This window comes from Podarcis cretensis (genome assembly GCF_951804945.1).
Source record: "Podarcis cretensis genome assembly, chromosome: 3".
Lineage (NCBI taxonomy): Eukaryota > Metazoa > Chordata > Lepidosauria > Squamata > Lacertidae > Podarcis > Podarcis cretensis.
Window position 1 is genome coordinate 6,083,551 of NC_137172.1, and position 25,592 is coordinate 6,109,142.

At 45.1% G+C, this 25,592-nt stretch overlaps 1 protein-coding gene and 1 long non-coding RNA gene across 2 annotated transcripts in view; both read left to right on the top strand.

Annotated features, from left to right (window-relative positions):
• Nucleotides 1–22,598, top strand: part of LOC307212113 — a 150,771-nt gene extending 128,173 nt beyond the window's left edge. Inside the window, exon 2 of the long non-coding RNA XR_013836839.1 lies at nt 19,262–22,598. This is a non-coding gene — a long non-coding RNA (uncharacterized lncRNA). The remainder of the gene's footprint in view (nt 1–19,261) is intronic.
• On the top strand, nt 16,202–22,598 carry LOC307211817 (uncharacterized protein). The gene is made up of 2 exons (XM_079968869.1): nt 16,202–16,334; nt 17,374–22,598. Exons 1-2 carry the CDS (start codon nt 16,235–16,237, stop codon nt 18,528–18,530), a joined length of 1,257 nt encoding a protein of 418 aa, XP_079824995.1. The 5' UTR covers nt 16,202–16,234; the 3' UTR covers nt 18,531–22,598.
• Nucleotides 22,599–25,592: the final 2,994 nt, after the last annotated feature.

Here is a 25,592-nt window from a genome sequence, read left to right on the forward strand (position 1 = left end):
ACAGATTCGGAAAATAACAACCCGTGAGTAAACGGACTTTAAAAGTTTTCGGGACTTTAAATATTTAATTTGGCTGAAAGCGGAGTGACGAAAAATAGGAAGTCCGTCTTCCGCTGTCATTGAAGCATTAAGCAAAGAGCCGGAGGAGTGGAGGCAAAGAGTGAACTTTTAATCTAACAGATCTGGGCATTCATGGAAATTATTTTTAAGCTGAATAAGGACTCTAAGTAATTGATTATATGACTTTTATGTGGACTTTGATACCTCTCTTCTACTTGGATTACAATTAAAGCAAGAAACCCAGGTGCTGGAACTGCCTGAGTAATTGAGTAGCCAGCTTGCAGGGCTGGATACTTTTGAACTTAAACTTTGAAACAATCTGAGGGAGTTTGAATTGGTTACTTTGAAGCATCTTTTGGAATACCAGCAAGCACTGCCTGAAACACTGAAACACTGTGACTTTTTAAACACCAACTCTGCTAAAAATTACCTTATTGAAGGCTCTCGGACATTAAATGGGATTACAATATTTTTATGGAAATTGTCTTCCTTTCTAAAGACATTTTAAGTTCCCCCTAGAGGATTTGGGATTAATAGCAGTGACATTGTTTTACTTTCCCTTTCCCGGCCTCCTGTTTGACTATTACCATCTGGGCTGCTGTTTCTCTCATGGGAACAACTCAGCTTGACCTTGAATTTTAGATAACTCTGGAATGAGTGGCGCAAGAAGAAAGGGACCGAGAACCAGACAAACAACTCTAACCGCAGTCTCCCAGGCACGTAGATCATCTGTGCCTACTGTGCTTACTTTGCCTACTCTGACTTCTGAGAAAGAAGCTGCTTTTCTGCCAAGGGCAGAAACTGAGGAATTTCAATTGGAAGAGATGGCCTCAGGAGGAATTAGCTCTACTTTAGAGAAAATTCTTGAAAAACTGGAATCTTTGGAAAAAAAAGTGGAATCCTTGGATAAAAAAGCTGATCAACAAACAGCTAAAATTGAACAAAATACTGAATGTTTAAATAGACTAACTGGACAAGTTGCACAAAATGTGCAAGCAATTGGAGAACTGAAGGAGACTGCGGGTGAAAATCGGAAATTGGCTGAAGATACCAGCCAAAGATTGGGAAATTTAGAGAAAGAGGTAAGACCACTCAGCAAACAAGTAGGTGAACATCAGACCTATCTTTCTATGATAGAACTGCAGAATAGACAGACTAATTTAAGGATAAGGTCGATACCAGAGGTGGAAGAAGGCAACTTAGCTGAGTTCCTGACTAAAGAATTTTCCAAGTTTTGGAACCTAGAGGAAAAGGACTTCAAAATTACATCAGCCTTCAGACTTGGAAGACTTATAAAGAGAGAGAAGCCCAGAGACTGTTTAATAATATTGAGATCAAAGGAGGAAAGGGACAAGATTTTGGGTTTACATTACGGAAAGTCACTGGACATTTTGGATAAAAGAATCGAAATTTTTAAGGATATTCCTAAACAACTGTTGGATCTTAGAGCTGACTATTTGGAACTAACAAGACTGTTAAGGAGCAACACAATTATCTTCAGGTGGGACTTTCCTCAAGGATTATCTTTTACTTTTAGAGGGAAGAAGATTAAAATTAGATCACTGGAAGATAGAGACAAATTTCTGATTGCGTACGGAGAGGACCTTCAAAAAGGACTGGAATTACCCTCGGGGCCTGAAGTACCAGAGGTGCCCGCACCCTCGGATTCTGAAGACCCAGCGAACAAGGTACTACCCCTAGAAAAATAACCAGACTTATCCAGGATGTCTCTGCAACTTTTGAGCTGGAATATAAATGGCTGTAACATTCCGGAAAAAAGAAGGAAAATTTTTCATATATTGAAAAAGGAACAATTGGACATTATTTGCTTACAAGAAACACATGTGACTAGGCTCCACCGGAAAGTACTAATAAACAAAAGACTTGGTCAGGAATTTATATCTTCAGACAAAGTAAAGAAGAGAGGCGTGGTGATATATGCAAAAGAGAGCCTGTCACCCAAATTCTTATTTAAAGATGAATATGGAAGAATTTTGGCAATTGAAATACAACATCAAGGAGAAAAGATTCTGATATTAGGAATTTATGCACCAAATGAAGGGAAGTCGGAATTTTTCAAGAAGTTGCATGAGACTATGCTGGAACATCTGGATTATGACAACATCATCATGATGGGAGATATGAACGGGGTTGTATCAACAAATATGGATAAGTCACAAAGCCAGAATGTCACTAAAGATGGCAGACTACCAAAGACCTTTTTTGAAATGACTGACAATATGGACTGGATAGATATTTGGAGAACGAAGAATCCCTTGGGAAAAGAAGGAACATTCTTCTCTGAAGCTCAGCTGACTTGGACAAGAATCGACCAAATATGGATAACTAGAGGTCTGGCACCGAAGGTCAGAAAGGTGGAAATCTGCCCGAAAACCTGCTCCGACCATAATGCACTGAAAATGGATATGATACTATTACCAACTGGCTCCTTTAGATGGAAGATGAATGACAATTTGTTTAGAGATCAAGAGATTACTAAGAAGGCCCAGAAAGCATTGAAGGATTACTTTGAGATAAATATGAACACTGCGGTGGAAAAAAGAATTATTTGGGATGCAAGTAAAGCTGTGATGAGGGGGTTCTTGATACAACAGAACGTGGCAAAGAAGAGGAAACAAAATGACAGAAAAGATAAGATTTTGGAGAAAATAAAAGAATTGGAGAAGAAGTTAAGATCAAACCCGAAGTCTTTGCCGATCTTGAGAGAAATCAAACTCTATCAAGCACAGTATTCTAAACTGATAAATCAGGAAATAGAGTGGAAGATTAAATTAATGAAACAAAAAACTTTTGAATCGGCAAACAAATGTGGGAAACTGCTAGCTTGGCAGTTGAAGAAGAGACAAAAATTGAATACAGTTACAAATTTGGAAATTGAAGGAAGAAACATTCAGAACCCCACGGAGATTAGAAAGTGTTTCCAGAAATATTTCAAAAAATTATATACTCAAGGGCCGCAGAATGAGGATGAGATAAAGCAATTTTTGGAGAAAAATGGACTTAAAAGGCTGTCACAAGAAAATAGATCTCTCCTGAACAGTAAAATAACATGTCAAGAAATTGAACAAGCCATTCAAAACATGAAACCGGGCAAATCTCCAGGGCCAGACGGGCTAACCTCCAAGTATTATAAGATATTAAAAGACCATTTGATTCAACCACTGATGGAGGTTAGCAATGAAATTATGGAGGGGAGGAGGGCGCCGGAATCGTGGAAGGAAGCATTCATCACATTGATACCAAAATCGGAAGCTGAAAAGACACAACTTAAGAACTACCGTCCCATCTCCCTTTTAAATGTGGATTACAAAATTTTTGCAGATGTTTTGGCAAGTAGACTTAAAAAAGTTCTAAATGAAGTAATTCATAAAGACCAGGCAGGCTTTCTCCCAGGTAGACACATGTTTGCTAATACAAGGAACATTATTGACATTTTGGAACTTTTGCAAACTGATATAAATACAAAAGCAGTGTTAATCTTTATAGATGCGGAGAAGGCCTTTGATAATATCTCTTGGAAATTTATGAAGGGAAATTTAAAAGAAATGGGAGTGGGTCGGGGTTTTGAGAATGGGATTGATGCAATATATTCAGAACAAAAGGCTAAATTGATAGTAAACAATGTGGTCACTGAAGAGTTTAAAATTGAAAAAGGAACACGACAAGGCTGCCCGATTTCCCCTTTGTTATTTATATCAGTTCTGGAGGTGCTCTTGAATATGATTAGAGGGGACCGGTTGGTGGAAGGGATTCAGGTCGGAGCGAAACAATATAAACTTAAAGCTTTTGCAGATGACCTAGTTTTGACCCTGCAGGAGCCAGAATCTAGTACAAAAAGAGTATTACAACTGATTCAAGATTTTGGTCGGGTGGCAGGATTTAAACTAAATAAACAGAAAACTAAGGTGTTGGGGAAAAATCTGACAGATGTAGAGTCGGAACAGTTTCAGAGAGAAACGGAACTAACTGTGGTTAAAAAAGTAAAGTACCTAGGGGTAAACATAACAGCAAAAAATCTGAGTCTATTTAAGGATAATTACGAAAAATGTTGGTCTGAAATTAAGAGAGATTTGGATAGTTGGACAAAATTGAAGCTTTCTCTGTTAGGCCGAATCGCTGCTGTCAAGATGAATGTACTGCCAAAGATGTTGTTTTTGTTTCAAACATTGCAGATTGTGGACAAGACAGAGTGTTTTCGGAAGTGGCAGAGAGATATATCTAGATTTGTCTGGCAGGGCAAAAAGCCCAGAATTAAGTTCAAGATACTAACTGATGCGAAAGAAAGAGGGGGCTTTGCCCTGCCAGACCTAAAGTTGTATTATGAAGCCGCAGCCTTTTGCTGGCTAAAAGACTGGCTACTTCTTGAGGACACTGATGTATTGGACTTGGAAGGGTTTAATAATGCCTTCGGTTGGCATGCATATCTATGGTACGATAAGGTTAAGATTAATAAGGTCTTTAAGAACCATATTGTCAGGAAAGCAGTTTTTAAAGTCTGGACAAAATACAAAGACTTATTGGAAAATAAAACTCCGAGGTGGCTTTCACCTCTGGAAGCTAAGGCCCGAAAAAGACTCAATATGGAGGCCAACTGGCCAAAATATTGGGAAATATTAGAAAAAGATGGAGACAATTGGAAATTGCAGAGTTTGGAGAAAATGAAGGATAAAGTGCGAGACTGGTTACATTACGCTCAGATTAAAGAAGTTTTTAAAAATGACAAAAAGCTAGGGTTCCAGGTGGAGAAATCGAAGTTGGAAACAGAATTGTTAGAGCCAAAAACTAAGGTTTTATCAAGAATGTATAACTTGCTGCTGAAATGGAATACACAAGACGAAATGGTTAAATCGGTTATGATAAAGTGGGCTCAGGATATTGGGCATAATATTATGTTTGAGGACTGGGAAAGGTTGTGGACCACTGGGCTGAACTTCACTGCATGTAATGCTTTGAAGGAAAATGTAATGAAAATGATATATAGATGGTACATGACCCCAGTTAAACTTGCCAAAATATACCATTTGTCTGATAATAAATGTTGGAAATGTAAAGAACATGAAGGAACATTCTTTCACCTCTGGTGGACTTGCCCTAGAGTGAAGGCCTTCTGGGAAATGATTTATAATGAGTTGAAAAAGGTATTTAAGTATACCTTTACTAAGAAACCAGAGGCCTTCCTTCTGGGCATTGTCGGCCAGAAGGTGTTAAAGAAGGACCGAACATTTTTTATGTATGCAACAACGGCAGCAAGGATACTCATTGCCAAGAGCTGGAAAACTCAAGATCTACCCACACTGGAAGAATGGCAGATGCAGCTGATGGACTATATGCAACTGGCCGAGATGACTGGCAGAATCCGAGACCTGGGAGAAGAGAGGGTTGAAGAAGACTGGAAGAAATTCAAGATTTATCTACAAAAGTATTGTAATTTGGTTGAATGCTAAGAAGGATGCTAGATCATAAATAATCGCCTACCACTGAATTAGATTGAATTTGACGATAAGCGAGATTGAGGGAAACATAAAATTTGTGGAGAATAGATTAAATTAACTGAACAAAATTTAAGAATATAAATAAGATGATAAATTGCTGGAAAAAATTTATAACGATGTAAGTGGGAGTGGGAGATGCGAGGGAGTCCAAAGAAGTTCTGAAAAATGTGTTATGATTCATGTTACATTGTTTATTATTTTTGCATTTTGTATTCTAAAAAAAATCTTAATAAATATTTATTAAAAAAAAAAAAAAGAGATCATTCTGCCCCTTTGCAACTCTGACCAGTTGCTTCCCTCCTTTGGAGATTGTACAAACATCGTTTTCAAAGCAAACCTTATACCCCTTCTGCAACAAATAAGGGACAGATAAAAGACAGTTTTTCATCCCAGGTACTATGCAAACTTCCAACTGCTCCTGCAAAACAGAAAAATAAACATTTGCAATGTTAGACACGGATCTTTTTCTCCCATCAGCAAACTGAACAGACAGCAGGGGTCTCTGGAATAAGATTCCGGTTCGCTCCAGAGTCGATGACAAAACACAGTTCAATGTCTCTCTTAGAGCTGTTTTCAAACATTGCAAGACTGGCTGTCAGTTGATAAGCATCATCATTGTCTACAGCATGTCCGCCTTGCGCGTTCCCACGCCTGGCCCCCTTGCCGGGCTGGTTTCCACGGAAACCTGGCTGGCTCCCATGAGAAGCGACCTTGACAACATCCTGCCTCGTCTCCCTGCTTCGGTGGGGGCAAGAGCGACGTAGATGTTCAGTTGAATTGCAAACAAAACAACGACGAACAGTGGAAAAAGCCTGAACCGTGCATTCCGCTGGCTTGGCTCCGCCCTTGCAACCGGAGCCCCCGGTGCCAGCTCTGCCCTCTCTGATACGGCGTTCCTCTTCATCAGATAAGCATCCTGTCACGTAAGCAAGCGTCAACGCTTGGGGATCCATAGATTCCAGAGTTAGACACAAATTGTCATAACTTTTGTCCAGAGAGCTGAGCAAAATGTACACTTTCAGCTCCTCAGTAAAGTTCACTTGTAACAGCCTCAGCTGGTTGAACACAGACAGCATCTCAGTTACATGCTTCCTGATGCTATCCCCAGGATGTAACTTCATCTCAAACAAGCGTCTGGTGGTGTGGATCTTTGCCCCAGCTGTGGTTCTGTGGTGCACCCTTTCCAACGCTTGATAGGCCTCAAAAGCAGTCTCCAGCCCCTCTACCAAAGGCAGCTGTGAACCATCCAAACTAAGCACAATAGCTCCTAGAGCTTTGTGATTTTTTCTCTGTGAAGCGTGGGCATTTGCAATGTCTGCCGCTGAAGCACCTGCCGCCGCTGGGGGGTAGTGGAGGCCCTTGGACTGCCTCTCACAAACCCTTGGCTACAAGCCATGCCTTCAGCTTTCTGCTCCATTCCGCCCAATTTTTGCCGTCCAGTTTTTCAAACGGAACCGACCATGACTCATGGCTGTCCGCCATCTTCTCCCCGGGGCCCCTGCTGTACTCACGTAACCAGTCAGCTTTACGGCACCCGGCTTTCCGCTGCTCTCAGCTCCTTCCAGCCAGCTGCTCTGCTTCAGAACGCAGACAGGACCTCAGCTTTCTTTAGCGTCTTGGCCTCCTGGCTTCAAACACACACCGGCATAACGTCGCAACAGCTTCAAAGCAGTAATTAGCGTCCATAACCTATTAGGCGTGGCGTAGCTAATTGGCTTACGACCCCAATTAGCCGTAGCTTAATCGATCTGGAGCCTGGCACGTTTCCCTCTAGCTGCGCCTCCTGCTGCTCCGATCCTTCGTTCGCCACGAATGCAGAGTAAACACAGCGGGCTGTTGCTCCTCGGTGTTTAGAAGATCAAACACACCCAGTCATTAGTGTGTTTATATGACAGTCTTTATTTAAGCAGTAAAGCAATAAAACAGAACTCTCTTGGTTTTCCTGGGACTCCGAGCACTCATGGCTGCTTTCCCTTCGGAAACAGTGACAAACAGGCAGTGGAATCAGGCCACTCCCTCAGTCACGCCTCAGGAATGTGAGACGTCACTCAGAACTTCTTAACCCTATAAGTTCTGATTCTCTCCACAAAGAGAAGACTCCCTGGGAAAGACCCTGATATTGGGAAAGATGGAGGTCACAAGGAGAAGGGGACGACAGAGGACGAGATGGTTGGACAGTGTTCTCAAAGCTACAAACATGAGTTTGACCAAACTGGGGGAGGCAGTGGAAGACAGGAGTGCCTGGTGTGCTTTGCTCCATGGGGCCATGAAGAGTCGGACATGACTAAATGACACAACAACAACAAAAATGTGCTGGTCCCGGGGGGAAGGTACTGTGATCGTAGTCAGAGTTCACAAGATGAGAGGCGAGGTCCGAAACTGGGAGCCGGGCGGGAACGGGAACGCTGGAAGGTCAGAAGCAGGAGGCCGGGCAGGGAACAGGAACGCTGGAAGGTCAGGAGCAGGAGACCGAGCAGGGAACAGGAACACTGGAAGGTCTGAAGCCAACAACGATGTTGCTCCCGCAACCTGGGACCGGGCTGACTGACCTTTATCTTCTTCTAAGGCCAGGGGCGGTCCCGGCCCCCAGAAGCCCCGCCTCCTCTGGCCTTAAGGCGAGCACTCCTCCTGGGAGCAACCAGTTCCCTTCGCCTCTCTGCCCTAAATCTCTGTAGTTCAGGAGAGGCTGAAGGGTTACTGGGCCCCGGAGGAGGCTCACCTGTAGCCACTGAGTCCTCAAGCACCTCTGGGGCCAGAAGGGTTTCACCTGGTGCCTGCTCTTGAGGATCTGACACAGGTGCAGGCTCCTCAGAATCTAGGCCTTGCCCCAGTTCAGCCGGCCCTGGAGGCGGGGACTCCTGTGCAGGCTGGGATTCCTCTGGTTCAGCCTCTGAATCGGAATCCCAGGCCATCACAAAAAACATCGAGATGGCTGTCCCTCACGAACAGACACCCCGTGTGTTGCATTTCAAGTCATATTCTTATGTTGCTCAACAGGCCTGAGAGGGTATGGGCACGTCTTTGCTGAATGCCCATTACCTGATTTGTTTCCCTGCACCAAGCTCCAATTTACTGAAGCTGTCACACAACCATAGGATTGTAGAGTTGGAAGGGACCATGAGGTTCAATGCAGCAATATGCAGCTGTCCATTACAGGGATCGAACCTACAACCTTGGCATTATCAGCACCAGTGGTGGGGTCACAGGGGCAGCTGCCTCAGCAGCAAACTTGTTAGGCACGCAAAATTTTGACATCTGGTGCTGCCTCAATACAGCTGTGCGCTTCCGTCACTGGGCTCCGCTGAAAACAGCTTCTCCGTGTGAACCAGGAAGTGACCTCTTCAGACAGAGGAATGATAGTGTGGTGTAGTGGTTAAGAGTGGTAGACTCATAATCTGGTGAACCGGGTTCGAGTCTCCGCTCCTCCACATGCAGCTGCTGGGTGACCTTGGGCAAGTCACACTTCTCTGAAGTCTCTCAGCCCCACTCACCTACAGAGTGTTTGTTATGGGGGAGGAAGGGAAAGGAGATTGTTAGCCACTTTGAGACTCCTTCAGGTAGTGATAAAGCGGGATATCAAATCCAAACTCCTCTTCTTCTTGTTCGGGGGGGGGGGGGGGATGAAAACATCAATTCTTCACCAAGGCTAAATTTCCAGACTGGTCCTACATGGGCCAGAAAAAAGCCAGGGAAGTCCCCAAATAGCCAGGGGAAGTCCCCAAATAGAACCCCCGCCCCCCTCCTGGGCTTCCACACCTGCCCCCCCCCCGGGTCGCGTGTGCGTTTCATTCCTCGCCTGGGACACTTCCTCCTCCGTCTCTTTTCCTGGGGTGAAAAGCGGAAAAATCCACTTGACGAGGGGGGGGGGATGATTTTCGGGAGGGGAGGGGTCTCCCGGCTGGAAGGCCCCCCCTCCATGTACCCCCCCCCCGCTGAGCTGGAGGGTGTTTTTTGGAGCGGTGTCTTGAGGGAGCCATTTCTGAGCCCAAGGCACCTCCCGCCACTAGGCAGCCCTTCGCCTCTTCTCCCTCCCAGCCTTTCCTTGGGATCCAGGAGCCTCTATGTTGGGGGAGAGCCAAGGTAACCCCCCCCCGTCTCCCTTGCAGTTAGTCTGCTTGGATGTGGGCTCTTTGGGGCAGAGTCCTTGACCCGGAGGGAGAAAGAGGGAGGGAAGGGGGGGCAGCCGCTAGAGCGCAGGCGCAGAAGCAGGAAAACTGAAGGCAGGGAGAGGGAGGGGCGCGCTAGGCTTTGTAAGGGTTAAATGGAGCAGAGCTGGATTCCTAGAGAGGACGGGAAGTGAAGGGGGAGGGGGCAAGGTCCTCCAGGGCAGAAGCCCCTCCCTCCCCGTCCCTTCCTGCTTTCTTCCCTCTCCTTTGCAAAAGCTGCCTTGGTGCCCCTCCTGGAACCCGGTGAGTCACCTCTCTCTTCCCCCTGAGGGTGCAATGGGGAGAAGGGGGTCCCAGGGGTGCAGGGAGGGGGCATGGGGGTCCCTGTTCAGATCATGCATGGTGGGGAGAGACCCCCAAGTCAGGGAGCAGAGGGTCCTCCCTTGTCCTCTGCCAAGCCAGGGAGGGGCCACATCGCAGGAGGTCTGCTGCCCTGTTCTTCCCTGGGATCCAGATGCTGCCTTCCTTTTGGGGGAGGGGACTTTGGGTCAAGAAAATAAACCCCCTTCAGATGGAGGGAAAAGTCACATTTGTGAACAGAGGCTGCAGTCAGACGGGAACATTTGCACATGGGGGGGAGCACAGGGAGAAGAAAAGCCCTTCTGCATCTGCAGCAGCACAACCGGACCACTTCCTCTGTCCCAGATGCAACAACACATGTCTCTCCCCCAGATCTCACTCCCAAAGACACACTCTTCCATGGTCTCCTAAGACAGATGGATGTCAACCAACCAACATTCCCTCCCCTCCCCCTCCTGGTGCCCCTTGAAGTTGGCTTGAGGGCATTGGGAGGGTCCACCCCACCAGATGAAGAGAGAGGAGGTCTTTCCATCTGGAAAATGGGAATGCTTGCAAAGATTTACTTGAAAATGAGTGCCATATAGATAATAAAATTATTATGTTATGGAATTGCCCCACTTACACAAAGATTAATACCCATCATTTAAATACACAAGAAAATTGTTACAGAAAAGAACAGAGCAATGTGCAGACGATCATCTTTATGCTCCCTTTTTCTCTTAGGGTCCAGTGTGCTTTGAAGACGTAGCTGTTCCTTTCACAGAGTAGGACTGGGCTTTGCTGGATCCTGACCAGAGAGCTCTGCAGAAGGAATTCAAGGAGGAGAATCGTGGGATCGTGGCCTCTCTGGTAAGAGAGCTCCCAGAACTAAAGGGGAGGAAGAATTAGTGCTTGAAATGTGGAAAGCTTCCTTCGTAGCTCCACCCACAATTCCCATGAGATACTTCATACAGGGGAGTGTTTGGAAAAAGCTTCATACAGGTCAGAAACCATATCAGTGCTTGGAATGTAGAAAGAGCTTCATTCAGTTGGTGAATCTAATTTTCCATGAAATATTTCCTGCAGGGGACTGTTTAGAATGTGGAAAAAGCTTCACCTAGGAAACCAGTCTCAATTTCCAATAAATAAAACACAGCAGGGATAATCATATAATTTTAGAAAATGGTATAAGGCATATGGTATAACTGGTTTTAGGAAACTTCATGAAGAATTAAGGGGAAAGATAGCATTGACCTGGAGTAGTTACAAAATTTATGGTCTCTCCCCGAGTGCCATGGACCCTCCTCCAAAAAGAGCTTTTTTTTTGTTGGAATTATTTCTTTTTTTTCCAATTTTTGGCAATTAATTGGCAATTAATGTTCTCACTGCCACTGTGGCGTAAAGAAATGCTTCCTTATTTTCTTTTGGTATATCTGCATCCAATATTCCCAATAAAAAGGCTTCTGTTTTGGGGGCAAATTTTTGTTCAAATGTTTCTTTAGTTCTTCATACACCATATCCCAGAAGCCCTTGATTTTATCACATAGACACCACGTATGCAGAAGTGTCCCCTCTACTTGGTTACACCTCCAACATAATTTTGATTTTCTTTTATACAGTTTACATATCTTGGTTGGTGTTAAATACCATCTATAAAACATCTTTATCAAATTTTCTATTATTGCCTCACAAGCCGTAAATTCCAACTCTCCTCCTTCCATAATTTTTCCCATGATGTTAATTGAATAGGTTTACCTAAATCCATATCCCATTTGATCATTACCGCCTTTACCTGTTCATTCACATCCTCCCACTCCAATAAGGTTCCATACATTTTAGAAACTACTTTTGTTTTGTTTTGTTTTGTAATAATTCTTTATCCATTACTGAAATTGCAAAACCCTTTTTCTTGTCACCTTTGAAGACCTCATTTATTTGGTGATACTGGACCCACCCTGTTAGGTGTTTATTTCCACCCTCAGTTTGGTCAGACTCATGCTGGTAGCTTCGAGAACACTGTCCCACCATCTCGTCCTCTGTCGCCCCTTCTTGTGCCCTCCATCTTTCCCAACATCAGGGTTTTTTCCAGGGAGTCTTCTCTTCTTTTGAGGTGGCCAAAGTATTGGAGCCTCAGCTTCAGGAGCTGTCCTTCCAGTGAGCACTCAGGGCCGATTTCCTTCAGAATGCGGAGGGTTGATCTTCTTGCAGTCCATGGGACTCTCCAGAGTCTCCTCCAGCACCAGAATTCAAAAGCATCAATTCTTCGGCGATCAGCCTTCTTTATGGTCCAGCTCTCACTTCCATACATCACTACTGGGAAAACCATAGCTTTAACTATACGGACCTTTGTTGGCAAGGTGATGTCTCTGCTTTTTAAGATGCTGTCTAGGCTTGTCATTGCTTTTCTCCCAAGAAGCAGGCGTCTTTTAATTTCGTGACTGCTGTCACCATCTGCAGTGATCAGGGAGCCCAAGAAAGTAAATTGTCTCACTGCCTCCATTTCTTCCCCTTCTATTTGCCAGGAGGTGATGGGCCCAGTGGCCATGATCTTCGTTGTTTTGATGTTGAGCTTCAGACCATATTTTCACCATCTTTCACCCTCATTAAAAGGTTCTTTAATTCCTCCTCACTTTCTGCCATCAAGGTTGTGATATTTCTTCCGGCAATCTTAATTCCGGCTTGGGATTCATCCCGCCCAGCCTTTCGCATGATGAATTCTGCATATAAGTTAAATAAACAGGGAGACAATATACAGCCTTGTCGTACTCCTTTCCCAATTTTAAACTAATCAATACTTCCATATCCAGTTCTAACTGTAGCTTCTTGTCCCCCATAGAGATTTCTCAGGAGACAGATGAGATGATCAGGTACTCCCATCTTTTTAAGAACTTGCCATAGTTTGCTGTGGTCGACACAATCAAATGCTTTTGCGAAGTCAATGAAGCAGAAGTAGATGTTTTTCTGGAACTCTCTAGCTTTCTCCATAATCCAGCGCATGTTTGCAATTTGGTCTCTGGTTCATCTGCCCCTTCAAAATCTGGCTTGCACCTCTGGGAGTTTTCAGTCCACATACTGCTCAAGCCTGCCTTGTAGAATTTTAAGCATAACCTTGCTAGCGTGCGAAATGAGCGCAGTTGTGCGGTAGTTGGAGCATTCTTTGGCACCTGCCCCAATCTGGCTACAGTGATCCATGCGATGGTCACCTCCAGGCTTGACTACTGTAATTCGCTCTACGCGGGGCTGCCTTTGAAGCTGTCCCAGAAACTCCAGCGGGTGTGGAATGCTGCAGCGAGGCTTCTCACGGGGTCCCTGCCATGGGAGCATATTCACCCAGTGCTTTTCAAGCTGCACTGGCTCCCGGTGGAGTACAGGGTCAGATTTAAGGTGCTGCTTTTGACCTTTAAAGCCCTTCACGGCCTAGGACCCTCGTACCTACAGGACCGCCTCTCCCGGTATGCCCCTCGAAGAGCCTCAAGGTCCATAAATAGCAACACACTAGAGGTCCCGGGACCTAAGGAAGTTAGATTAGCTTCAACCAGAGCCAGGGCCTTTTCAACTCTGGCTCCGGCCTGGTGGAACGCTCTGCCTCATGAGACCAGGGCCCTGCAGGATCTGATTTCTTTCTGCAGGGCCTGTAAGACAGAGTTGTTCCTCCCGGCCTTTGGTTTGGTGCCAATTTGATTCCCTCCCTCTCTTTTTTCTTTTCCTTCTCCTCCTGCGATGAGGCTACATTTTAATATTTTAATGTTTCAGTATTTTAATGTTGTATTTTAATTTTGTTTTTAAGTTGTAATCATTCAACTTGTTTTTTATTATTGCTTGTAAGCCGCCCTGAGCCCGGCCTTGGCTGGGGAGGGTGGGGTATAAATAAAAATTATTATTATTATTATTACTTGTACTTGTCCTCCGCTCTTCTTCAGTAGCATGTTGGATGCCTTCCGACCTGAGAGGCTCATCTTCCAGCGCCATGACTTTTATATGCCTGTTGTCTTTGTCCATGGAGTTTCCTTGGCAGGGATACTGGAGTGGCTTGCCAGTTCCTGCTCCAGGTGGATCACGTTTAGTCAAAACTCTCCACTATGACCTGTCTGTCTTGGGTGGCCCTGCACAGCTTAGCTCATAGCGTCTCTGAGTTATTCAAGCCCCTTCGTCACAACAAGGCAGTGAAAGTGGCCCAATTCAATTCCATATTTTTCTTTCCCCCAGTTATTGCTTCCTGAGGTGAAATCCACCAGGGGGTTTTGAGTTCTAACACCACTTTATGTTTTTCCCATACTCTATATATCAATTTTCTTATTATATGATTAAAAATTGATTTCTTTCCATGTTTTAATATAATTGTCTTTAAATAGGTTGGTGTTTTCATTTGTCAGCCAGATTCCCAAATACTTGGTTTTATTTACTATTTCCAATCCTGATATTTTCTTTAGTCCTTCTTTTTCCTGTGTTGACATATTTTTTGCTCGCATACTAGTCTTATTTTTATTTAATTTAAATCCTGCCACTTCCAAATTCAAGGATTTTCCTTATTACTTTTGGTATGCTTTCCTCCAGATTTTCAGTAGTTAGAATTAAATTGTCTGCAAAGGCCTTCATCTTGTGCGACGTCTTCCCCATTCTTAGACCTTTTATGCCTTGGTCACTCCTTGTTGTCACTGCTAAGAATTCTAGTACTGTAATAAAAAGTAGAGGCGAAAGGGGGCAGCCTTGCCTGGTCCCCTTACTTATTTTAAATTCTTTTCTTATTTCACTATTTAGTATCAGTTTGGCTCTCTGATTTCAATATATTGCCTCAACATCACTAATAATATTTTCTCCAAGTCCTGTTTTTTCTGTAGTTTTTTTCATGGAGCTCCAAGAGATGTCAAAGACCTTTTCCGTGTCTATCAGCATCAAAATGGCTTTTTTATCTGATCTTGCTTCTAAATATTCTAAAATATCAATTATGTTTCTCATTTTATTGTGCATGTGTCTGCCTGGTAAGAAGCCAGCCTGATCTCTGTGTATTATTTCATTCAATACTTTTTTTTTTAATCTGTTGTCTAGTGTAATGGTTCTATGGGTTGCTCGTGCGTAAGTTGTTGCCACTCCTGGCTAGGTTACCTGGGTGAACCCTTTCTGTCTGGACAGTCTCTCACCGTGGCTGTCTCAGTCGCTGGCAGAATCCGTCAGTGGGCGTTTCTTGAACTTCTTCCAGCAAAGAAGTTCTTTGACACCAAGTCTCCTCCTATTCTCCCTGCGCGGAAGTCTTCTGCGCAGGGAGGGTGTGGGCAGTGGAGGACCTGTGCTCTCCCCGCTGGTCTCCGGCGAGGAGTCATGGAGCCCCCTCGCCAATTCCCCCTTCTGCCCCCCTTCTCCACTGGTGCTACGCTGATTTCCTTCCCCAGCAGATGGGCTGCCTCTCTCCCTACTGGGACCCTCTCCGGCATCCCTCTGGAGCCTTCCCTCCGCTTCTGGCTCCGATGGCAGTTCCCTGACATCCAGGATGTTGGCAAATATTTTATAATCATTATTGAACAATGATATAGGTCTATAATTTTTGATTAGTGTCGGAACTGCTCTTTGTTTGGGTATCAGTGTGATAAATGCTTTTTCCCATGATTTTGGTATTCTTCCTTCTTTTGAAATTCCGTTCAGTACTGTTTCATTGGTTCTGATAGTATATCTTCTAACTTCTTATAAAATGCCACCGATAATCCATCCGTCCCTGGGGACTTACCTATCGTTGCTTTTGAGATTGATTGCTGCACCTCCATCATCGCTGTTGGTACACTTCGTTGTTCTATTTTCCAATCTGCTATTGTCGGGAGTCTATTTTGTGCTATGTATCATTCCATTTCCTCTTGGTCTTCTTCTTCTGCATGGTAAAATTTCCTATAGTAATTTAATTTTTCTTTACATATTTCTTTAGGATCTTCAATTATTTTTCATTTCTCTATTACTCTCTTTTTTCTTTCTTTTTCTTCAATTGCCATGCAAGTAGCCTACCTGATTTATTGGAACCACTGGAGAGGTATAGAAATGGGGCTTTTGTTCGGAAGGCGCCGCCCCATTTGTGCTTTTCCAGGGGCAGGAGAATATATAGGGCAGGAGAATCCCTGCAGGGCCTCTGAGGCTCCCTTTCCTTCTTCCTCTCTCCCAGGACCCTGCAGCTTCTTTTGGCTCCTTGACTCCTCAGGAAGGATAAAAGGGACGGATCCTACAAACCTAGTGAGGATGGAAGGGGGAAGATGGACGGTTGACCTGGTCAGGTTGTCTTCTGCATCGCTCCCCACAACTTCTGAGCGTTCCCTCCCAAGGACCTCCGAGAGATCTGGTGAGTTCCAGGAGAGTGGAGATGGGGACCTGGATGGATGGAGCCAGAGAGGTATAGGGGCTTGCTCAGCTAGGGGTGGGGGAAGGCAGGCAGGCAGATGGAGATGGAGAAGGGGAGCACCTTTTCGGGCTCCCCCACCTGCCTGCCTGCTCCTTGGTCATCTGCAGGCAATTTGAGCTAGGAATAGGTCACGGCTCCCTGGCCACCACCGCTCAAAAGGTCTAAAACCAGTTCTGTAATCTGAATGCCCTGCCAATGTCAGACAACTCACTGATCCCGCTTTGCAGTTTGAATGCAGATGGGGCCTCTGTGTGATGTCTTTTTCCTTTTGGAATAACTTTTTATTTGCTTTTAAAAACAAGGAACATAGGACAAATAAATGATACAAATATGTAGACTGTCTTCGCATGCCAGTGATTTACGTATAAATTTAAATTTATACCAACCAGATTGAGGCAATAGCTGACGGGGAGTGTTCAGGTGAAGATGTTGCTGTTTGTTTCACAGACAAGGTGTGGACGTTCCATACATACCTGTATGTGATGAACTTCAACTGTTTGGCTGGAGACCAACAGCATCTGGGATTCTAACATCCCCCACCGTGAACCCAGAATGGAGGGATATCAACTGTTTCCTCTGTGAATGTTCTTCGTCTAGTCATGACTTTTAAAACAGTGACCAGGATTCTCTGAACCACCCAGGCCTTCTTAAATGCTGGCTTCAGAGTTTTTAGGGAAGTTGATGTAAATTCTGTCAGGTTTGTTGTTTTTGCTTCTGTTTGCATTTGATTGACCAAAGAGATGACTGACTTTGGAGATGGAGTGGATTCCAGGATTGAGCCAGAACAAGATCCATTCCAGATAAAAGCCAAGCAATATGTCAGTAAATACCAGCCAACAAAGGCAGTGAAAACTATAGAAAGGCCCCACATCAAACTATTTTTAGTTCTTCCTCTATCACAAGCATTCATTAACTTTGTTCAATGATCTGGAGCTCCATTTCTTCTTGAGGCTCTAATTCACTTCTCTCTTCATTGCAGATGGAGATGAACTGGAAGGGAAGAACAAGGGGGAGCACAACAGAATCCACATAGTGGAGAAGTCATATAAATATTCAGAGTGTGGAGAGAACATCCGTCTGAGCTCCCAGTCCACCTCCTGTCAAAGAAAGAGCTTCGTTCAGAGGGATGGCCTTACTTCACATGAAAGAGCACAGAGTAGGGAGAAACCCTATCAGTGCTTGGAATGTGGGAAGAGCTTTAATCAAAGCACAAATCTCACTTCCCATCAAAGAATTCATACAGGGGAGAAACCCTATTACTGCTTGGAATGTGGAAAGAGTTTCACTAATAGCTCCCATCTCACTTCCCATCGCAGAATTCATACCGGGGAGAAACCCTATCAGTGCTTGGAATGTGGAATGAACTTCAGTCAAACGGCCAAGCTCACTTTGCATCACAGAATTCATACTGGGGAGAAACCCTATCAGTGCTTGGAATGTGGAAAGAGCTTTAGTCAAAGTGCACATCTCACTTCCCATCGAAGAATTCATACAGGAGAGAAACCCTATCATTGCCTGGAATGTGGGAAGAGCTTTATTCGCAGGTACAGTCTCACTTGCCATCAAAGAATTCATACAGGAGAAAAACCCTATCAGTGCTTCGAATGCGGGAAGAGCTTCGGGGAGGGGGCCAAACTCACTTTGCATGAAAGAACTCATACAGGGGAGAAACCCTATCACTGCTTTGAATGCAGGAAGAGCTTCAGGCGGAAGGACACTCTCATTTCCCATCAAAGAGTTCATAGAGGGCAGAAACCGTATCACTGCTTGGAATGTGGAAAGAGCTTCAGTCAGAAGGTGAATCTCACTTTCCATCAAAGAATTCATACAGGGGAGAAACCCTATCACTGCTTGGAATGTGGAAAGAGCTTCAGTCAGAAGGTGAATCTCACTTCCCATCAAAGAATCCATACAGGAGAGAAACCCTATCAGTGCTTGCAGTGTGGAAAAAGCTTCAGTCAGAGGCATAGTCTCACTTCGCATCAAAGAATACATACAGGAGAGAAACCCTATCAGTGCTTTGAATGTGGAAAGAACTTCCGGGAGTGGACGCAGCTCACTTTGCATCAAAAAACTCATACAGGAGAGAAACCTATCACTGCTTGGAATGTGGAAAGAGCTTCAGTAAGATGGTGAATTTCACTTCCCATCGCAGAATTCATACAGAGGAGAAACCCTATCAGGGCTTGGAATGTGGAAAGAGCTTCACTAATAGCTCCCATCTCACTTGCCATCGCAAAATTCATACAGGGGAGAAACCCTATCATTGCTTGAAATGTGGAAAGAGCTTCAGAAGGAGCTCCCATCTCACTTGCCATCAAAGAATTCATACAGTGGGGAAACCAAAAAAGAGAAATAAAAGAAAAAATATTATACAACCCTTACAAAATACAATTGTATAGAAAAGAGAAAGGGGGGGATATAAACTAAAAATACTGTTTATGACATTTGTATCATAAATATCATATCATTCGTCAACACATAGAAAGGCAGGCTCCCCCACTTCTCCCCTGCGTGACCCCCTCTTCTCCCCGTATCCCACCCAGAGAGATCCTTCCCTGCTTTCCTTGCAGGTCCCTCGGACCTCCAACTGTCCTCTTCCTATGTGTGTCCTCCTAAATTCAAAATAAAGGAAACTTAATATAAAATATTAAAAATATTAAAAATCCTAAAAAATAGATGATGATGATCATTTATTGATACCCTTCCCATCTGGCTGGGTTTCCCCAGTCACTCTGGGCAGCTTCCAACAAAATATTAAAATACAGCAATCCATCAAATATTAAAAGCTTCCCTAAACAAGGCTGCCTTGTTTTTTCCTTTGGCATCTACTTTGGCATCTACTGGGAGGGTGTTCCACAGGGCAGGCACCGAAAAGCAAACTCCCATCTCCGTCTGAAAATCATCTGTAGCAACAATTATTCATAATTTGCAATCCAGAATAAACCCAGCTGTATTTCGTATACAGTGGTGTAGTGCTTAAGAGCGATAGATTCGTAATCTGGAGAACCGGGTTCGCGTCTCCGCTCCTCCACATGCAGCTGCTGGGTGACCTTGGGCTAGTCACACTGCTTTGAAGTCTCTCAGCCCCACTCACCTCACAGAGTGTCTGTTGTGGGGGAGGAAGGGAAAGGAGAATATTAGCCACTTTGAGACTCCTTCGGGTAGTGATAAAGCGGGATATCAAATCAAAACTCTTCTTATCCTCTTCACCTTCATTCCCCCCCCCCAGCCCAGCTTTCAAATCTTAATCAACTCAAACAGTGCAATATGACTCTTATAAGGATCGTCTAATAATCCAAATTAGTATTTCTCCAGTTTCTAGGTCCAGTTTCTATAAAGCCTTTTAAAAACTGTTCCAACAAATCTCAGCCAAGTCACAATGGAAAATTATGGTCTCTTATAATGTTCATCCGATCCTTCTTCCTCTTCTTTCTTCTTTCCCTAATCTTTGGACATTTCAGTCAACTGGGGATGGGGAAGAAGGCATCTTAATTCCTTTTCCTCAAACGAGATCATAGCTTGCCTTGTCCACCGTTTCAGGAGTTGCTTTGCATCCTCTTTTGTTGGCTGTACATTCTTCTCTGCCGCTCATTCCCACATCAGCTCAGCCCAAATTCGTCTTTCCCTGGGGCTCTTTCTGTCCCCTCCTGCTTTTCCCTCGCCTGCTCAACACAACCTTCTGCCTCTCCCAGCGACTCCTTTCCAACGACTCCCAGCTTATGACCCACACATTCCCCTCCGTCTCTTTTTCTGTGTCTTCAGTCCCAAGGTGCTCCATGTCTTCATGGAGAGCAGAGCTGCAGAAGCTTCTTTGGAGTGGATGCATCTGGTTCTCCTTAAATCACGCAGAGGCCAAGTTCATTGGCAAAAGAAGAACTTTCGACTAAAGGTTTCTCAGCTTTTTCAAGGCATCCTTATTAAACTTGGGAATGTCTGCATGTGATCCCATCTCTACAGCTCACAAAAACACCAGAGAAGGTGGGCTGGAGCCTGAAAGGCGAAAGCATTGGCCTCGAACGCAGGCCTCAGGAATGCTTTCCCCCATGGAGACCTGGGACCCCTTCTCCTTCCTTTTGTTTTCTTTATGCTAAAGAGTAAGTTGTTTTTCCTGCACCACTCCCCCAACTGCTCAGCATCCTTTCTATAGGCCCCCTCTCCAGCCGTGATTAAACCAACCACCGTTGTATCATGTTGTTTAGTCGTTTAGTCGTGTCCACCTCTTTGTGACCCCCTGGACCAGAGCATGCCAGGTCCTTCTGTCTTCCACTGCCTCCCGCAGTTTGGTCAAACTCATGCTGGTAGCTTCAAGAACACTATCCAACCATCTCATCCTCTGTCGTCCCCTTCTCCTTGTGCCCTCCATCTTTCCCAACATCAGGGTTTTTTCCAGGGAGTCTTCTCTTCTCATCAGGTGGCCAAAGTCTTGGAGCCTCAGCTTCAGGATCTGTCCTTCCAATGAGCACTCAGGGCTGGTTTCCTTCAGAATGGAGAGGTTTGATCTTCTTGCAGTCCATGGGACTCTCAAGTGTCTCCTCCAGCACCAGAAGTCAAAAGCATCAATTCTTCGGCGATCAGCCTTCTTTATGGTCCAGCTCTCACTTCCATACATCACTACTGGGAACTATACAGACCTTTGTTGGCAAGGTGAGGTCTCTGCTTTTTAAGATGCTGTCTAGGTTTGTCATTGCTTTTCTCCCAAGAAACAGGCGTCTTTTAATTTCGTGGCTGCCGTCACCATCTGCAGTGATCGTGGAGCCCAAGAAAGTCAAATCTCTCACTGCGTCCATTTCTTCCCTTTCTATTTGCCAGGTGATGGGACCAGTGGCCATGTATCATATGCAAACTTAATGATCTTATTACTGGAGTTTGGGGGGGGGGCACAGTCAGCTGTATAGAGCGTATATAAAAGTGGTCTCAACATGCACTTCTGTGGCATCCCCATATTCATGATGAGATCCGCAGAGACACGGGAACCCATCTTGATCCGTTGGGAACGGTTTGATAGAAAATTTAATATCCACCTGCACAAACACGGTGGAAGTCCCAGGTCTAATAGTTTGGGCACCAATCTATGTGGAAGAATAGTATCAAATGCAGAACTGAAGTCTACAAATAACAATCTCACGTAGTTCCCTTTCTTCTCCAAATGAGTCAGGACAGGATGTAAAGCCATTGCCACAGCATCCTCCATGGATCTCTTTGCCTTGTACGCAAACTGGTAAGGGTCAAGTCCTACTGGCAGACAAGATATGATATGGTTCCTTACCCACTTTTGCTTTCCTGATACCCCTCTTCAAGTTCGCTCTTTCTATACCATACGGTCCCCAGTCCCCAGTTCTAAAAGCAGAGTTTCTGGCCTTCAAGAATCTCCTAACCTCTCCGGTCATCCAGGGCTTCCTATTCGGATACAACTTAACATACCTTTCCCTGGTGCATTTCCTGTGCCGAATCAAAATATAATCCAGGACCGTTGATGTAGAAGTTTCTAGATCTTGATGGTCGAACATATTCCAATCGGTCTCCTGGAAACAGTCCTGCAACTGCTGAGAGGCTCCCTTAGGCTACAGAGTAATCATCCGTGTTTGTAGCTGGCCTTGTTTCCTGAGGGGTGTGTACACTGGTGTCAAAAGCAGGGACACATGATCTGAACCACCGAGGTGCGCCTCATATTCTCGGCTGATGTCAAGAGTATTTTCTCCCCTTATTGCACACTCAATGTGCTGAAGGGATTTTGGGAGTACTGCCCTCACATCTGTGTGAGTGAAGTCCCGCACAATAATCCGCACTGCCTCAGGGTATCTGCTCAATTTAGCATTGATGTTTTCATGCATACTACTCGTGGCCCTGCAGGCATTTGCAGTTGGTGCTACATAAAAAAGCTGCAGAGATAGTGCAGGATAGTGCGCACCCCGGAAACGATCTCTTTCAGCTTCTGCCTTCTGGAAGAAGGTACAGGGTTATAAAGACTAGGACTAGCCACCTGAGAAACAGTTTCTATCCAAATGTGATTTTGGTTTTAGATGCAGTGTAAGGTAGTCTCTATGAGAGTATATTGTATTTAATCATGGGGTATCAGTTTTTAGGGGGCTGACCAGGTTGGGATAGCAGGCTTGTTGGTTTTTGAATGTCTGATGTACATTTTTTCAATTTCGTTGTTCTGTATGGGACAATGACAATAAAGATTATCGTATTGTATTGAGACTCATCTGGAAAGCGCCATTTCATGTTCCTTTCCCCACTTGCCAGGAGTCTGAGCTCCATTTGGGGTTCCTCCTTCCGCACCCCAAGGTTCCCCCAAAGCCGTGGGGAAGGAAACTGAGGCAGGCTCTGCTTGCTCCCCAGGGCCCTGCAGGGGATTCAGGGTGGGGGCCCTGTCTCTTCCTCTGGCCATGGCACCCCCAGGAAGCCTTGGAAGAAAGGCAGGAGACCCTCAGCAGAGAACAGCCAAGTCCGGTTCTTCTCCGCAATGGCTTCCTCTTCTGAGAGCTCCCTCTCTTTCTTGTCTGGGCTGGACTGGGAGGACCCCAGTTCAGCCAGTTCCCTAGAGCCCCCCCCCCACTGCCTCCTGAGACCCTTTTCCCCATGGCCTGCAGGTGGAGCCCTTCTGCTTGCGCTGACTCTTGGGGTGACCAAGGATGCTGCTCAGGGGGTCAAACTCCCCTGAGAGGAGGCATGGCATCTCTGGGAGCGGCTGGGCCCTCCGGAAAAAACAAAATGGCGTTCCCGCCTATTTTTGGAAAAGGGCGGGAAACGCTTTCTGCTGTCCCTGCTGCCTCCGTGGGCTCCTAAACGGCCTGCCTGGGCCTGGGGGGGGGGGAATCCAGCTGCCCCCAAACAATGAGGGGAAAGAGGAACAGGAAGAGAAGGAAGAAGAAATGAAGGATAAGCTGGGAGGGGGAGCAGCCATGAGGGAAACTTGGGGGGGGAAACTCCCTCAGGAAACCAGCGAAGCAGAGGAGGAGGCCCAGGGAAATCTGAAAGGGGATTGGCCAGCTGTCCAATGGAGAGGCTTCTGATTGGTGCAGCCCTGCTCTGGGGTGGGAAATGGGGTCACCTGCCTCCATGTGGTTCTGGGAGCCCAGTAGAAACTGGTTTTCTGGCAGGAAACTCAGGGAAAGGATGGCAGGGGTCCCTCTTTTTCTTTGAACTGGGAAGAGTCCCAGAGGGAGGGGCCACTCCCCTGAGCAACATGCGCCCCCCACCTGCCCCCCCCCCCCCAGGATCACAGGTGCGTTTCATTCCTCGCCTGGGACACTTCCTCCGTCTCTTTTCCTGGGATGAAAAGCGGCTGCAGAAGCAGGAAAATCCACTTGACGGGGGGGGGGCGATTTTCGGGAGGGGTCGGGTCTCCTGAGCTGGAGGGTGTTTTTTGAGGGGTGTCTCAATATTCCTCAATGTGATGCATTTTTGTTGGTCATGTTCATGAATACTTTATATGCATTTTCCTTTGATACATCTCATGGTTGGAGAACCAAATCGCCAGATTTGAAGCAGCATTGATTTTGAACGGAGGATGTGCTTTGCCTTGCATCTTGCTTCAGAAAGTGAGAATTTGGTAGGTTAACTTTTAAATGTGAACTGAATCGAATCTCCTCTCTCTGCCTCTCATTCCCTCTTTCCCATTTTTGCTCATTCTTCCTTCCTCATCTCAGTCCTTATTGTACTGTTTTGGTGGGCCCTCTCATTTTCTAGACTTCTTTTCTAAACACATTTTGCCCTTCTGCACAATCATGCATGCTGGCACCTCCTTCTCATGAGTATAAGGTACTGCCCTGGTTTCATAAGCAATGACACTCAAGCCTGAAAATCAGAAACAGATGGAATGGGGATTTTTAATTTGCTTTTATTCCAAGAGACAAGCTCATATAATCACTGAAAATGTTAGAAAGACTTGTTTTGATGTGGTTGAAGAAGAAGGAGACTCTAGCTGGACATCAAACAGGATCCAGTGACTCTCATAGTGAGGGAACACCTCTGATTTTTCAAGGGATCCTGGGTAATCAAGCAGTGATCAGTTCTTGAGTTTGCCTAAAAATCAAGTGAAAATTACAAGAGTTACTTCTGTTTCAGCAGCACTCAGAAAACTATGAAATTGAAGGGGAAAGGGGGTGGGGGTGGAAAACCTTGTAGATGAGAATGAATATCCAGTCATGGTTTTACATCTTTATTTAGGATCTAGCTCAGCTTGGCACTGAACAACAACAACAAATGAAAACTCACTTAATGGAAAAAAGGAATATAATAAAATATATGTCCATAATATAAGCAGGTAAAATATAGCTAGCATTATAGATCTCAAAGAAAAGGAAGAAGGAAGAATTTAGGTGATTCTTCAAAACATTCATTTCCCATAATGAACTGAGGCCAGAATGTTTCACATACTTGGAACAAAGTCCTATTAAACTCAGTGAGGCTTACTCCTAGGGCTGTTCTGTCACATTCTGTCGCATTCGTGTCCAGAGGAGGGCAACCAAAATGGTCAAAGGCCTGGAAACGATGCCTTATGAGGAACGGCTAAGGGAGCTGGGCATGTTTAGCCTGGAGAAGAGGAGGTTAAGGGGTGATATGATCGCCATGTTCAAATATATAAAAGGATGTCACATAGAGGAGGGAGAAAGGTTGTTTTCTGCTGCTCCAGAGAAGCGGACATGGAGCAATGAATCCAAACTACAAGAAATGTGACCTGAGTTATATGTGATATAAAATGCTTTCTGTGTTCAGCAGGTCCCTCAGCCGAAATCCAAGGTGGCCAATTACTGCTCAAGTAAGTTATTAAGTGCCAGGAAGGGCAGAAGGAGGTCAACATGAATATGAATACTCATACTTCCAGAATTCAGAGTAATGGAAAGAAGAAATGTGTTTCCTTAGGAATATGTAAGCCCCATTTTGTTTCATGGGAGACAAATCATTAGTCAAGGATGAATTATTGGCAAAGGAGGGCAGTCTGAAGCCCCCCATATCAGAGGATCCTTGACATACTAAGTCTAGGGGCTTTGGGAGTGGAACAGGCTGTGTGTGAGATGATGTTTGGGGGTTTTTTTTAGGGGGGGGGACCTTTTGCAACATCCCTTCACATTTCCACAACTTCCAATCTTAACCATTGTGGGTGCAACCACCACTCGTTTTATCGCAACCCTTGTTGCCCTCTGGTCTTTCCTTGGCAAATCCTGTAGAAAGGGAGGGGGGGAGAGAATC